This window comes from Pangasianodon hypophthalmus, chromosome 19 (assembly GCF_027358585.1).
Source record: "Pangasianodon hypophthalmus isolate fPanHyp1 chromosome 19, fPanHyp1.pri, whole genome shotgun sequence".
NCBI classification, from domain to species: Eukaryota; Metazoa; Chordata; class Actinopteri; order Siluriformes; family Pangasiidae; genus Pangasianodon; species Pangasianodon hypophthalmus.
The window spans coordinates 12,585,724-12,600,883 of NC_069728.1; the positions used below are offsets into that span (position 1 = coordinate 12,585,724).

Below are 15,160 nucleotides of genomic sequence, written 5' to 3' on the forward strand. Positions count from 1 at the left end.
ATAAATTACTTAAAAACCATATGTAGATCATCCAGCTCCATTAACAGTTAACAACAATTAACAGTAGCACAAACACACAACACAAGAACAGAAGGGACTATTCACCCACGGCATGACTTGGTTTTGCAAGGATTTGAGCAATAAGGCTTATTGGAGGGACCTTCTGGGGCAGCTCCTTTGAATTTCGTCCTTGAGTTCCCAGCTGACTAGGGATACAATGCAACTTGTTTTCCCAGATACCATCAAACTGGTGAGACAGTGTATGTGTCTTGGTGTTCGTTGCACCTAGTCAGTGGGTTAATGTACCTCAGAGTCACTGAGCTTTATGAGAGCTTGGCTGATTTGTGATATTCAAGCTTTTGGTAGTCGGTGAGTATTCGGAGTGTCATGTTATTACAGTGTATATATTATCTAATTAGATGATTACCATTTTGTTCCACATATCGTGGAGCATTTTATTAATGAACAACTAGAAGGCAGAGGGGGCAGTGAATATGCCATATACCATCACCCAATATTCATAGCATCCGGTATTAGTGATAAACATACTAACAGTTCATCTCCCTCACAAATGCAAATTAGAATACTTGTACTGCACAGATAAAGGAAGCAGCACCAATTATTTATTCAAGAATGGAAAGGGATAAGTATATTTAATTGTTACTGCATTTATACCCATGTAATCAATGCATGACCTAATCCCCCATATCCCCTTCTCTATGAAGAGAAACAAGCTGCTGCCGGAGAAGTGGAAGGTCCGATGTCAACAAGTTTCAGTGCCTCCTGTATGTACTCCTTGATTGTGTGTCTTGGGGAGCAGCAAAGGATAAGCTTTTCTGGAGGTTGTGGAATAATCCTGGAAGCAGGATTATGGGGTAGTCCCATGGCATATGTGTGCAAAGTTTTGAGGCCTTGGTTTTGCTGAATGCTTCAACAAGGTCCTGATATTTGAGATATATGGTAATGTGTCCATATTACAGTCATACAACTCTGTATGGGTGGCATATCACTTTAGGGTGATACACTTAGATTGGCACTTCAGAGTCCCAGCTGTTGAGTCACTGTTTCTTCAGATGATTATAGGGATGTGTTGTTCTAACAAGCGAAACACAAAAATTACGGTGTTATCTGGAGACCTGGTGTTCAAGAATTAGATTTTCTCTGTATGTAATGAGAGCTGAAAGACAGAGATCTGAGAGAGAAGCCTATGGGTAAACTGCACTGAGGAACAATACTACTTGAGGAATAATAACTGCTCATCTGTACAGAGGAGTTTGTAGGACATTTGATAAGGTTTGCACTGAGGTGACCATTCAGTCCAAAGTACAAGCAGATATCTTCCTTCTTACATCTTTGTTTCTCCTCCCTTGTGTTTAATCCATCCTACCTTCATGACTTCCTCCACTTCCTTTTGGGTGACTTCCTGTGAAGCCTTATGTAAGTTTAGAAATAGATTCTCAATCTTAATGGCCATTTTGGTACATTGGTCCATGGAGAGTTATCCTCACATGCCAGTTCTACTTGAAGTTGGTCACTAAGCCCACGGTGGGGTTTGAGAGTCAAGTCATTCCAATTACTGTCAGTAGCCAGGGAGTGGAATAGCTTGCTGGGGAGCTGATTCCTTTGGCATTGTCAGAGGAGTTCTATTAGTCAGTATAGTCACCTGGTGACTAGTCAGAGGAGTTCAGCTGGGTCTTCAACCAATGTGGGATAGTCAAAGACCTCTTGAAACTTCTTGAAATTCCCTTGACACCAGCAATATGATAATTGGGTAGCTGACTGGTGATAAAAGGTTGCAATGGCCATCACAGTACTTTGTCAGAAAACAGGGTAATCTTTTGTATGAGAAGGGTAAGCTGATGAATGCACAGCACTTTGACTCAGAAAGTCCTTTCTTTTGCCTTTTCTGGCAAGATGGTGCAGTGGTCTGGCATGCAAGCCTGTATAACTGCAGTTCATACATTTCCATTTGAACTTTCTGCTGGATCAGTTTGTGAAGATGTATTGAATTACTGTGGTTTTTATTGTGTATCTGCTCCTTGGCAGACTTGTATGGTCTCTTCTAAGGTGGAAGACATTTGTGAATGACACTACAACAACTTGCCTTAAAACGATACTGCTGCCTCCAGCTCACAAACTTTCACTGGCTGGAACCACATGCCAAAGGTTTAGTAAAAACACAATGGGCCTCATTTATCAAGCTGGATACAAATGGATTTATGCATAAATCATTTGTACAAGCATTTACACAAGAAATTTGATATTCATGAAATATCATCCCATAAATTTGGAAAATGTTTGTATTCTACTAAAGCTCCTGAGTGTGTGTGAATTTACTCATAAGAAGACTAACTAATGTACAGCTCAACTTGATCAACTTCAAATCATGTACATGGATTACTGCACCTTTATATATGGAATATACTGTTGAGTTTAAGTTGCTTATTTTTATTATGTTTACAGCATTTAGCAGATTACAGCCCTTATCCAGAGAGACTTATAGACGTGTTTTTAATCTCTATTAAAAACTACTTCACTAGGTAAGGGACTAAGAATACCAATGAGAAAGAAAAGAAAGAAAGAAAGAAAGAAAGAAAGAAAGAAAGAAAAAGCAAACACAAACCCATAAATTAAGACAAATAAAATCAATCATTCAATTATGACAAAAGAAATGACGCTGAATAAACAGAGGACAGGCCAGTCTGTCTCTGCACAGCCGTAAGCCATAAACAAACATCTCAGCTGACAGACAATTTAGCGATAGCTTATTATTATTATTATTATTATTATTATTATATTTTTACATATTTTTATTGGCATAAAAGTGAATCCAAATAATTTCCACTTCTGTTTTTCATATGTTTCCTTGATCATTCATTTTGTGCTCCCAGCTGTCTGCACACTTTTACAGTTTTGTGGGCATCAGTACAGTACAAACATAGGTACAAGAGTATGAAGAAAATTAGCCTTTCGAAACTTTTGTAAATCCTGCAGAAAATTTTTGTTCAGTTTGTTCAGTTGTGTGAAATTTTTGTTCACACAAATTTACAAAAAGATTGAGAAATCAGGTCCAATGCGCACAGTATCCAAAAACACAAACCAAAGTAAAAAAAGAGAAACGGGCAGAGGTCAATACCACCAGTAAGAACCAGAAAAAAAGTGAAATCCAAAATCGAGAGTTGAGAGAACAGTCCAGAAAACATAAGGACATGGCTTGGACTTACTAAGAGATTGGCAAGTCTTCAAAATAATTGTGAGAATGTGATTCCTTAAATAGAGCAAGTTAGATAAGCCGCAGGAATGTGTGATTAATTGGAAGCTGACTAGAATTCAGTAGAGGGAGACTTCTGTTAAATGGGAGGTACATTGCTGTGATTTTCTGGGACAAATTTGATTACTATTTTGCTACTTTTCTTTAGAATGTTCAGCAACACTGGAGTTTAGACTCTGGTTTTAATGTATCAGGTAATGTGTCGTCTTCATTACACGCTATTAAAGCAAGCAATGTTACGTAATATTCAACTGGTTTATTATTTATCAGATGCTACAGCATGACATAGACTAGCAAAATGTGCTGAAAGAAAACTTAATGATCACTAGAGCAGTGCACAAAGCTTATTTTAGTCTGTGTTAGGTTGTCAAACATTAATAACACTCACACTTGAAACTGTGCAACGTGATAAATCATGGCAAAAAAAAGTGAAATTGACAAATATTAATATTCATAGGTGTTATCACAGAGAGTGATAAATCATATCTGATACTGTAAAAGACTGAACCTGAAAACAGCAACAGTAACACATTTATCAGATCTAATAAATCTCAGGCTTACATGCATCAGCAGGTAGAACCGATCTAATAATCTAAAGCAGGATACATCACTGATTTTATTTCATCCGATTTTCCTTATTTTTGCTCCCAGGAGTAACTGCTATGTGGGTACATACAGTAAGCTGTGAATGGTTGACACCCTCCTGGTTCATGAATATAGCAGGAAAAGCTAAAGGAGTAAGATTGATCTGTTTCACATGGCAATACCACAGTTACACAAAACTCTGACTTTTATTAATGCTCATCTGATGGCACTTAACCCTAAATATCCGTATATACTCTTCTGAATCTTATAGAAAGTATCCTGTCTCATTGTGCCTGTTTGCATTTTTGTCCCTATGGATAAGAACATCTGGCAGATAAGTTAATGCAATGAATTGGAATAGCAAAATATAGTTTATTTTGAATTACATTCCTCAAGAAGTATATTGAGAGAGAACAAAATCCAAATTTGAGTCCAAGTTAACTGAGAACTGGAAATATATGAACTCACCTAACTGGTTGCTGATATATAGCCCACAGTATAGTAGGTTGAGCCCACAGTATTGGGATGATCTCACCTCATTACAAGAAATAAAATTTATAGCCATGTTCATATAATCGTACAAAAAACTGTAGTGAACTTTCCTTAACAAAGATCATCTAGTAAATCATATTTTCATATATGACCATGAAAAGCATTAGATGCTTGCTAGAAAGCTGACTAACTGCCTTGCTATGGCTCTTGTGAATAAATGGCCCAGTTGGCTCTCCTTAAAGAGTGGCTCAATCAACACATCAATCAGCACCCTGCCAAACACCATGTATAAATAATCCATCAAGGAATATTTGTTCTTCTTAGTATTCTACAGATGACTCTAATAGAAAATAAATATATACTTCTTTATAGCTGCTATAATATTTTTAAAATGATGGCCTACTTTACAATTTGTTTTGATAAACTACTGAGAAGTAAGAACAACTGGGTTTAAACAATATTATTTTAACTTTGGTAACCAAATAATTAAGTCATTGCATCTCAGCTACATTGTTATTAGGAAATGTGAAGTCATTACTAAACATGTTGGTGCTCTTAAAACAATGATAATATAATAATATATGATTATTATACCATTCCACTACTATATCAGTTCAGAAGAGCACCAAAAGCCAATTAGGAAGACATGGGGAATGCTAATTCTCTCAAACCAACATTCTCCAAAATTAATGTCCCATTTTTGATAATCAAAATGCCTTGACATCTCAGACAAAGAAATCCCAAAGAAATGCTAGAAGACAACACAAACCAAGACAAGCAAATTCCCCAAAAGTAATTGCAGAAGGCATAAACACAGCCTGCATATTTGTTTACTTTGGCTGCAGTAAGGCATTGGCTCAGTAAGGCATGTTGTCCAGTTTGCTGAGGTGGATTTCTGACCTGCAACCTCAAACACCCAATGGGAATAACCAAGTGCCAAGTAATAATATAAAAACCACAAGTACTTAGTCAGTTAATAAAAATCATTCTATGTGGAGTATCAAATGGCTCAGCGTCAATCACTATCAAGTCACTACCTGTCTAATAAACATCACCTGTCCATTAAAGAACACAGTACAGGCACTAAACCTGTTCCTTTCTACATGAGAAATGATCTACATAACCTGCATTACAGTGTTTATGGCTACCTTTACATTTCATTTAATCTGAACACCTAATCCAGTCACAATCACCTCAGACTTGCAGCCAGCCCAGGATCATCTGAATACTCTACCAACCTGCAGATAGTGACTGGCACGTAGCGAGGACTTTAAATCCTGATGGACTGTGGGCTTGTCCAGGTTGAGGGAGGACTTTCGGTATGCTTCTTTGGCCTGGCTGACAGTGAGCGTGGACCAGGAGCTCCTTTTCATGAACTTTCCTTCTGGCGGCATGGCAAGGCTCTCACAGGCCGTGCACTTTACATCATTGCTGCTCTTGGAGGTTTTGAGTGAGTGGTCACCAAAGTGAGGGCGTACAGATTCAGAGATACAATGGCCTGCGTGATGCCGGCTTATACCACTGGGAGTGCGGAAAGTGCCATCGCTGTCCAGGTTATCATCAGAGCTCCACCAGCTGCCTGAGCGATGCTTGCGTTCCTTGCTCTTGCTGCGTTTGATCCCATGTTTGGATGAGTGGTGGCCACTGTGATGGTGGTGGTGGGCCCCACCCTCCCCTTTAGCACCATTCATCTTGGATGAGCCCTCCAGGGAGTGGGATTTGGTGAAGAGTTTCTGGACAGAGTGCACCAGGTGGCGAATTCGTCCAGGACTCTCGCTGCGCTGCTCGGAAGCGGAAGTGCGCTGGTACTGCAACGTGTGGAAACCATCGCGGTGCACTGGAAGCTGCTTCTCAAATTGATCCAGGAGGTTGGCAGGTATGCGATTGCTCTTGCTGACAGCATGATGAGAGGCAAATGACGAGGCAGCAGCAGCAGAAGTGGCCGACGTGGTGATGGTAGCACAGTCGTCTCGGGAGGCTGAGTCATAGTACTGGGAACCATAGTGCATTCTGGGAAATGTGCTGCTGGAGATGTGGTCGGCAGTGCCAGTGGGTTGCAGCACTGTTGGTGAAAGCATCATGCAGTCGGAGTGGATGGAGCTACGAGGAGAGTAGCGCTGGTGGTGCTGGTAGTCCATGGCACAGCTGTCTGTGGGGCTGAGCAGGTACGTGTGACGGATGTCAGACGAGTGAACGCCATGAATGTCATGAGGTCGATCAAACTCCACCAGGCCACACGGGGTGTGAGGCAAGGGGAGCTGATGATGCTGGCCACGGCTGCCCGATAAGCCCTTCATGTTCCCAGTTCGAGGCAGGTTTCTGTCCTCATTGAAGTGTCGGGAAGGTGACCAAGGGGTAGATGGGGGGTCTGTAAAGAAGATGAAGAAAAAGTGAGTGAAGTGGAGAAGAGAGACTGCAGAACTTACATTACTTTTTAAGCATGACTCTTTAATATACTAATTAGCCTGCCTCAAACAGGACTGCTCATACCACAAAGAATCTGGAAATGAAACCCTTGTCTATTCTTGAGCCTCAAAAGCTCTTCTTTCCTTAGCAATAAATACACTGAGGTCATCTGTTTGGTTCTTAAAGTCAATATACTGTATAAGCTTATCTTATCTTCCTCTCAGGTAGCAGAAATATAAACAAAAATGCCTTCCCATGCTTGAAAGTCTTCTTGATATGTTTAAAGGACGGGACATATGTGTAGAGGATGGGGCAGTCATTACAATCACTGTTCTGGTTCAGATTCATAAAAGGCCTGAACATAATCTCTGTAATATTACTAAGGGTAAGACTTTATTATACACTGTAGAAGTAGTCAACTACCTATCTACAAACTGTCATGAACCAGAACAGATCTTTATCTTTTCATATATTTGTCTTTTTTTTTTTTAACTAATAAGAGCATGCATTTATCATTAAAGTTCTGTTGATTATCTATTAATAACCAAAATTATAAACTGGACTGCAAATGAAAGATAAAGAAAAAAGTTTATTTCCTATACATTATCTGCTAAACAATACCAATAAACTGTTGACATGCTGAGAATCAATTGATAGGTTGGTTGATCAGTAGACAGATTTCTGACTGTCTATATGGTTTGTTGCCTGTCTTTAGAATGTCTGATGTGGAAAATCTAAACAATGTGTTAATAAAGAATAATAATTTTTGTCTTGTTCATCCACAATATATGTTAAACAGTGACTGCAAAATTTACATACTCTCATGTTTATACATGACTTATATGAGCAACGTTTCTTAAAAAAAAAATGGAATGGACAGCTGAAGAGGATTTCAGTACACAAAACATCACACAACTAGAATTCATCATAGCTGTTTGACATTACGTGGCTATGGAATTCATTCTTTATAAAAGTAATTTACATGCATGTTTATAGAAAACAAAAAAAGAAAGTCATTTAAAGGGTTAATCACCTTGTATTACTGCATGCCCATACACACAGCAGCACTGGGTATTCAGTAGTTTACTGCACATTTAATGGCACTAAAAGGCCCATTCAGCAAAGACCAGTCTATAAAATAACCTCAGATGGTGCTGTTAATTACATGCACCCTGAAAATTTATTTTTATTTCAATGCACAGTTCTATAGCTCATCACATTTCACAAGCTAATTAAACTAATTGTTGGTCATTTATAAAATGTGACTCACTGCCCTCAAACATACTGAGAGATAGCATGGCCACAGACACTACTCCGGACATAAAAGCACCTGTGGTCTGTTCGAATTTGCACAGGTATGCGGGTTCATCCTGATTTCATTGTTGTATCATAATAATTCTAAGATGCATTTCAAGTCTTTCTTTAAATGATTCTTCATTGATTCACAGATAAATAAAACACAAATAAAACAGTTTAAATGCAACATCAAGCAAGTCATAATTTATTAAAAAAATTCTCTTTGGCCAAAATATATTTTTGGTCACAAGTCAAGGCCAATTTGGTGATAAGATGTAAAGACGTAAGATACAAGTGCACTATGTGTAATTCAGAGACTAGCGAATCTAGCAAGCAGATTTGCGGATGGACAAACTCAAACCTGTGCCATCCCCTCTGAAAGGGACAATGTGGGCACACTGTGGATTTTATAAACTGAGAGACAAAAAGGACTGGACAAGAGGTGTGTGCAAGCAAATATTTCTGTTATACAAAATAAAGCATTTCAGGAATACAACAAAGATCAAAATCAAAACAAAATCATATCACTTTTCCATTCGGAGGTGGAGGAAAATAGTCTTCTGCTGATCCTGCTCAGCAGACACCCTCAAACAAGTGGCAAAATTTCCACATAATTCAGAAAGGGCAAAGATAATTGTAAGGTCAATTGCAAGTTTCATCACAAAAGATTTGCACCCCTATGCGGTTGAAAACCCAACAGAATGATACAGCAAATGAAACACAAGAACTTTGCAGTATTTTTCCGTAAAAGTGATTTGCTAAAATGAGCTGTAAGGCACAAACTGAGCCAAAGGACAGAGCTGCAGTGCTGTGGAAATTTGAAGAATCTGTGGAGAATTTGAAATCTGTGGAGATTTGGACTGAACCAAAAGAGAAAATAAATGTTGGATGCCATACACAATATTTTACACTGGTTATTTATATAGTTATCGCCAGCTCCGTGTTCTCCATGATCAGGTGATTTTTATGATTTTATGTGCTCTTGGCAAAGCTTTATTTAATTTTTTTCATTGTCATATTTCTTACCAGTGACAGAATAATGAAGCTTTATGCATGTCTTTTCAGCACTACACACCCTTCAACCAAGTGATTTGTAGGACACAGTGGGAGTTGTTTCAACTAAGACTTGCTGCTTTGCTGTAGCTCAGTTTGTTAAGGTATCATCCTGTGCATCCTCCTAAGGGTTTGGTCATAAGTATCTTCAACAAAAGTTCATTTTTAAATTAAATCACACCAAAGATGGCCTCATCTAAAAATGGCCTAAAGTTTATCATGTAGTCGGCATTGGGCTCAATCATCAGGGATCTATAGCTGAAGAAACTGTGCATGTAAAAGTAAAAAATTAAGGACTAAAATTCATGAATTTGGTACATCACTTATGCATGATTTTCCTTGAAATACCTGCTGCTTAGCATGCCACACAACCCACACTATTACTTTATTTTCCAATTACAGAGCAACAATGCACTGCTCTTACCTTCAGAGTAAGAAGTAAATACCCTGCCTCCTTCAGAAAAATGTAGACAACTGATTCATTTAGCAGAACATAATGCTGTGTTGTGGTAAGTTGGAGTAAATGTGACATTTGTGTTCACATCTTTTTAAGATGCTTGTGATTCACAGTGAGCCTAATTAAAATCAGCTGCCTACACAGATTCAGCATTTAGCAGGCACAAGCTCCCTAAAGTGGTTTTAGAAAGGGATGCTTCTCAGAGTCAGTCTGAGAGGTCAGTCAGCAGTGAAACACCACAAATGACCTCCTGCCTTTCTCTGTTCCTGCTCTCACTCTGCCTTGGCCTCACTCAGGGGTGGAAAATGTACCGAGAAATTATAGTTAAGCAAAAGAATAGATACTGTATCAAAATCTTACCCAATTAAAAGTGGAAGTATCCAGCGAAATATATTCAAGTTATTTTATTTTTTGAATTTAATTAATGTCATTTTTTCATGTGAGAAGTAACTTACTATTACTTTTGAATATGGGACTGAAACAAGACTTAACATTTTAATGTCTAGCTAAACTTTCTACAGTTCCATTCCTGCTTCCAAACACCATGAAAGAGAAAATAAAGCGCTAATGAGTTATTAACCAAGCGCTTGAATACAGTAAAATATCCTGTAAATAACCAATATTTAGCATTTGCTAGAATCCAACTTGTTCCCTAGCCAATTATTTTAGATACTGGAATTGCTAAGCTACTTATATATAGCCAGTTAGCATTTGCAAATTAGCAAAACTTAATGTCAACCTACCTCAACATGTTTTTTTCAAATTAAATGGCCAATTTTTTCATGTTCACGCTTTCTATGTAGGCACAGGAGACCCCGCGTTTAATATGTCTTTGCTTACTCCAGCATATTGAAAGATATCACTGAGGTAGGGCCAGGGGGGTTCATCCTCAAGTTCCACACTGGAGTCCGGTGGCTTACTTTCAGATGCACACAGATAGCTATAGTCTTAACTAGACTGTGTAGTTTGAGAATGTCACAGCAAATGACAAATTTGCACAATTCTTGATAGTTTTGCCTGGATGCTTTAAATTAAAATGTAAATAAAACACAGGGGAGATTATACTGACTGATGTACAGTATACGATATTGGCTGGATGAGAGAGGAGACCATCAATTTTTCAAGTACTTTGATGGAATAAAATTAAAAAAGTAAGGGAGTAAAAAGTTTTTTTTTTATTGGAAATGTAATTAAGTAGAAGTACAAGTATTCAATTTTAATAATGCTTAAGTAAAATATAAACACCCCATAAGAATACTTAATTAAAGTATTGAATTATAATTAGTCAAGTATTTTCCACCCCTGGCCAATCCCTGTTCTTTTAGTCTTTGTTATATGCACTCCTCAGTTTATGATGTATCTCTTCTTGTGAATCTTAGAAATACACGTTTTTAATGTCTACCTGGTGTAATACCTTTGGATGTCTCCTTGGATGTGAATAAAAAATTTATAATAAAAACATAAATGTTTGCTTACATGAAAGTGTTAAAGTCCCAAAAACAATTTGGAAGCTTGTCAGAATATATAAATCATTTTGTATCTTTGGTTATGCAAATGTTTGCCCTGCTTTAACCCAGTGAGTTTTATGATTATACCAGAGAAATTTTCTGGCTGCCCTCTTGGAGGAAAACTGCTTTGGTGCGATTAGAATGATAAATATGATGCAAAGATCCTTTCTTGTTAAAAAGGCAACATGCCAATGAAATGCCCTTGCTGCTTTGTCTGAGTTAAGAAGTAAAGTTGCCCCTCAATGCTTTGTACAATCTCATGTTTTTTTTCTTGCCTGACAAGATATTTAATCCACCATAAGAGGAAAAATACATAAAGGTTACAAAAGTAATGGTATTACCAAGAGATAGTGAGGAAAGTATCTAAAGAAATAAGACAATATGGACAAGATTAAAGAAGAAGGAAAAGGGGAACGGAGGAAACATACAGATTTTATGTAAATTAGGTTAAAGGTAAAGCATTTGGATTTCCCAGTGAAAAGTAGATGCTTTCAGAGTGGTTAAAGAAAAAAAGATTTTATGTTCTGATCAAATAGCTGTTTTTTTACAGTGATGTTAAACAATCTATCAGTATACGCCCAGCGTAACTATGTAGTTAATGTTTCTGCTAGTTAGATAATGCTATTAGTTTCATTTGCTAATGCTAATTGTGGTACCATATTGTTGTAACAGAAGACAATATTAACTGCTGATTCGTCCATTAGACCATACAACAACCCATCATGACAATGTATCTAGATTATTTGATGGAACATATGGAAGTAGCGTGGAAACATAGAGTGACTGTGGCAATCACACTAATACACAACTGGCCTACAGTGTATTCACAATGTTAAAATATGTTTGCAATAATTGAGTATGACCTACTCACAAAAATGCAGTACACACACCCAGAGAGAGAGAGAGAGAGAGAGAGAGAGAGAGAGAGAGTAATACTGCTTGTTACTGAAGATGAAATTAAATAACACATTATTTAAAGGTACTACCTAATTCAGAAGTAGACATCTTTTCTTCCACCCTGTGGAGATGCAGGGTGGATGTTTAAAAAATGCCTAATGTCCATATTTTTGCATGTTGGAGTTGGAGTTCCTCTATGGCTGTTACATGACCAAATGGCTGAACGAGCTGTCGCTATACGTCAATACAAAAATGAGACAGAAAAACACCCTACGACACAACAGGGTACATTCAAAAATCTACAGTGTACCATAGCTAGCTATAGAGACCAAAATTAAAACTAAAGATTCTTAAGATTACAGTAGACTACTAAACATAATTGGGACAAATAACATATATATTAATGATAATGAAACAAAAATAGCAGTTGTATTTCTTGATATCTGAATCTGGGAATGCTCACGATAATTAGCCTGTGGATTTTGCCATGGGATTTTGCTACTGAACATTTACCGACCCTTCCGCAAGCGAACGTCCGTGGAGACACGTGGCATGCAGGGGAAACGTTGCGCGACTTTAGAGACAGATGCCAATTCGAGACAAAATAGCCATCTTTTTATTATTTATTACACATTTTCATTAGCTGTGGCCTTGTATAGAAAATATCCTTTTTTATGTTATTTATCTGTGTAACATAGGCTATTAGTGCCACTGACACTGGGGGGTAGGCTCCACCAGCCCCCTGTTAACTAACCCTGTGTCCCTAGCAAGCTCAAAACAAAGAAAATAACACTGGCAAAAATGTGAATTTCTAAACTACACCACAGAAAAAAAAGAATATTATTAATGTAACATATATACTGTATAATTCAAATACACAAAATTCATATTTAAATACTTTTGCCAGCCTCCGTTCTCCATATGTGGGACGATTCGACTATGTGAAGCGTATAGGTTATTTGGAGTTAAGGAGAGACTGTGCGACTATTTGGAGTATTATGGATGGTTTATTGAGCTGAAAGGTGTATTTGTAATTTAAAGACATTTCTTTTTAGCTATTAAGTTTTTTTTGTTGGTGTTGATGAGAATTTGGGGTACAGAAGAAGTGAACTGTTATTTGGGTGAATGTTGGTTGTTACTTTTCAATGCTGATAATTATACTTATTTCAAATGTTGTATTATGGAATTTGTAGGCTGGATGGTTATAAGCTGATGGCTATAGAGTGGGACAATGATACAGTACACTGAATTAGGCTTTCATAGAGTTAGATAAAGTCTATAATCCACCATTAAAGTTTATGGGGGGAAAAAATGATTTTGAACAGTCACTAAGTGAAAATTATACATGTGATAGGTCTGAAATTCCTATAAAGGGTCTATGTTTATGGGAATCATTTGGAGATTCTATGTCAAAAGCTCTGTGAAAAAAAAATCTAATAATAATAATAATAATAATAGTAAGAAAGCAATTAAGAATGGCACGTATTTGACAGTTATACCTGATAAATGCGTATAGCTAAAAAAAGAAAAAAGAAAGAAAACTGGCAAGTGTATAGCTAAAAAAAGAAAAAAAAGAAAGAAAACTGGCAATAAAGTATATAGTCAGACAAACAGACAGATAATATCATAAAGAAATTTAACCCCACTAAACATCTAAAGAACTTGTGAATGTGTGTTTGTGTAAATGTTCAAAAGCAGATAATTGATTTGCTTCTTAAATAAATCCCCAAAATTCCCTTTTACAGAATATTTAAGGTTCCAGATCTTTTGCAGTACATTAAAGAGCCAAAGCCGACATACACAGTTGTCATGGTAACCAGTGCGGAAAATACCAGCAACGCTAAAAGAGATTTTTGAGGTTGTAAGAGAAAGAGAGAGATGGACTGGGGAATCCTTCCTTGGGTAGTGAAGGGTATCCTTTTTATGTCGTGACTGCTCTAAAGGCAACTGAACCCTGAATTTCAGCCAACAATCAACTGATTTATAATTCTTACAAATAAGAGGACTCAGTGGTAAAGGGCTTAATTGTGAAGCCTTTTAAACCTTTGAATGGCTCATTCATTCATTCATCCATTCATTCATTTTGAGTACAGTTTGATCCTGATCCTGGGTTACTGTCTGTGCACAGAAGAGTGAAATCAATCCAACCTTTCTGTTTTATAAAAGTGCACTGTGTCAAATGGAAGAAGGCATTTAATATCCTTGCCTTAGAGAGAGGGAAATGAATCCCTTATAGACATCCAGTCCTTAGGCAGTGCAGTAGATGAACTCAGAACTCTGCCATGTTTGACATGTCAGTAAGCTTCTCTAGGGATTTAATACACACACTGTCTCCTAAACCCCAGGAACAAATGGAGTATCTGAACTGACTGTGTGTATTATCCAGGTCAGAGAAATATTCTCTTAATAAAGGCGTGAGAACATCTCTGCCACTCTATCAGAGACATTGTTTGGTCACAGGATGATTTTTTTGTCAAGGCATTCACTTTGTCTTATACATTTAATATGTGTGTCATGCCTCTACCTATTGCTTGGTGCTTTCAGTTTGGAAAATGTCAAACGAGTTTATAGATCTGAGCCGCAAAGCATTCTGCAAGCTTACAGCACTATTGAATTCTCAAATCTGATTGTTCAGAAGGTGTCGGTAATTCAAATCACAATGTTAAATTAATACTGCCCTTCTGAGACACCATGGGCAGCGGTGGCTCAGTGGTTAAGGCTCTGAGTTACTGATCAGAAGGTCAGAAGGGTTTCAAGAAGGAGTTCAGAAGGAGTTCAAGCTGCCAAGCTGCCACTGTTGGGCCGCTGAGCAAGGCCCTTATCTTATCACTGACCCTGTACTCTTACCCCAGCGTCCTAACAAGCTGGGATATCCGAAGAGAAGACTTTCACTGTACTGATATGTATATATGATATATATGTGACAAAATAAAGGTTTTTTCTTTTTGTTATCAACCTCTCCAAGTTTGTTTTCAATCTCCCCAAGTTCTCTCACCCCACCCCATTGCTACACTCCCTCCTCTGATTTCCTGTGTAGATTTAAAACACTGATGCTTGCCTACAAAGACAAAACGGACCACGTACCCACGTACCCACGTACCTTAAAGAACTTACCACACCCTGCTGTGCACCACGCTCCCTCCGAGCCTCTAGCACTGCTGGAATGGACCCACCATCTCTCAGGGTACAAGGAAG

The 15,160-nt window shown here is 37.8% G+C and overlaps 1 protein-coding gene across 4 annotated transcripts in view; it reads right to left on the reverse strand.

Moving 5' to 3' along the window:
- The window catches only part of LOC113532050 (disks large-associated protein 2), a 133,995-nt gene that overhangs the window by 64,784 nt on the left and 54,051 nt on the right, over positions 1-15,160 (reverse strand). For 3 of the 4 annotated variants that reach the window (XM_053242141.1, XM_053242143.1, XM_026923151.3), the window contains exon 2: positions 5,587-6,716. In XM_053242141.1, coding sequence (XP_053098116.1) covers positions 5,587-6,645 — 1,059 coding nt within the window. In that variant the 5' untranslated portion in view covers positions 6,646-6,716. Of the gene's footprint in view, positions 1-5,586; positions 6,717-9,527; positions 9,928-15,160 lie in introns of those variants that run through there. The other variant, XM_053242142.1, reaches the window with a different exon arrangement.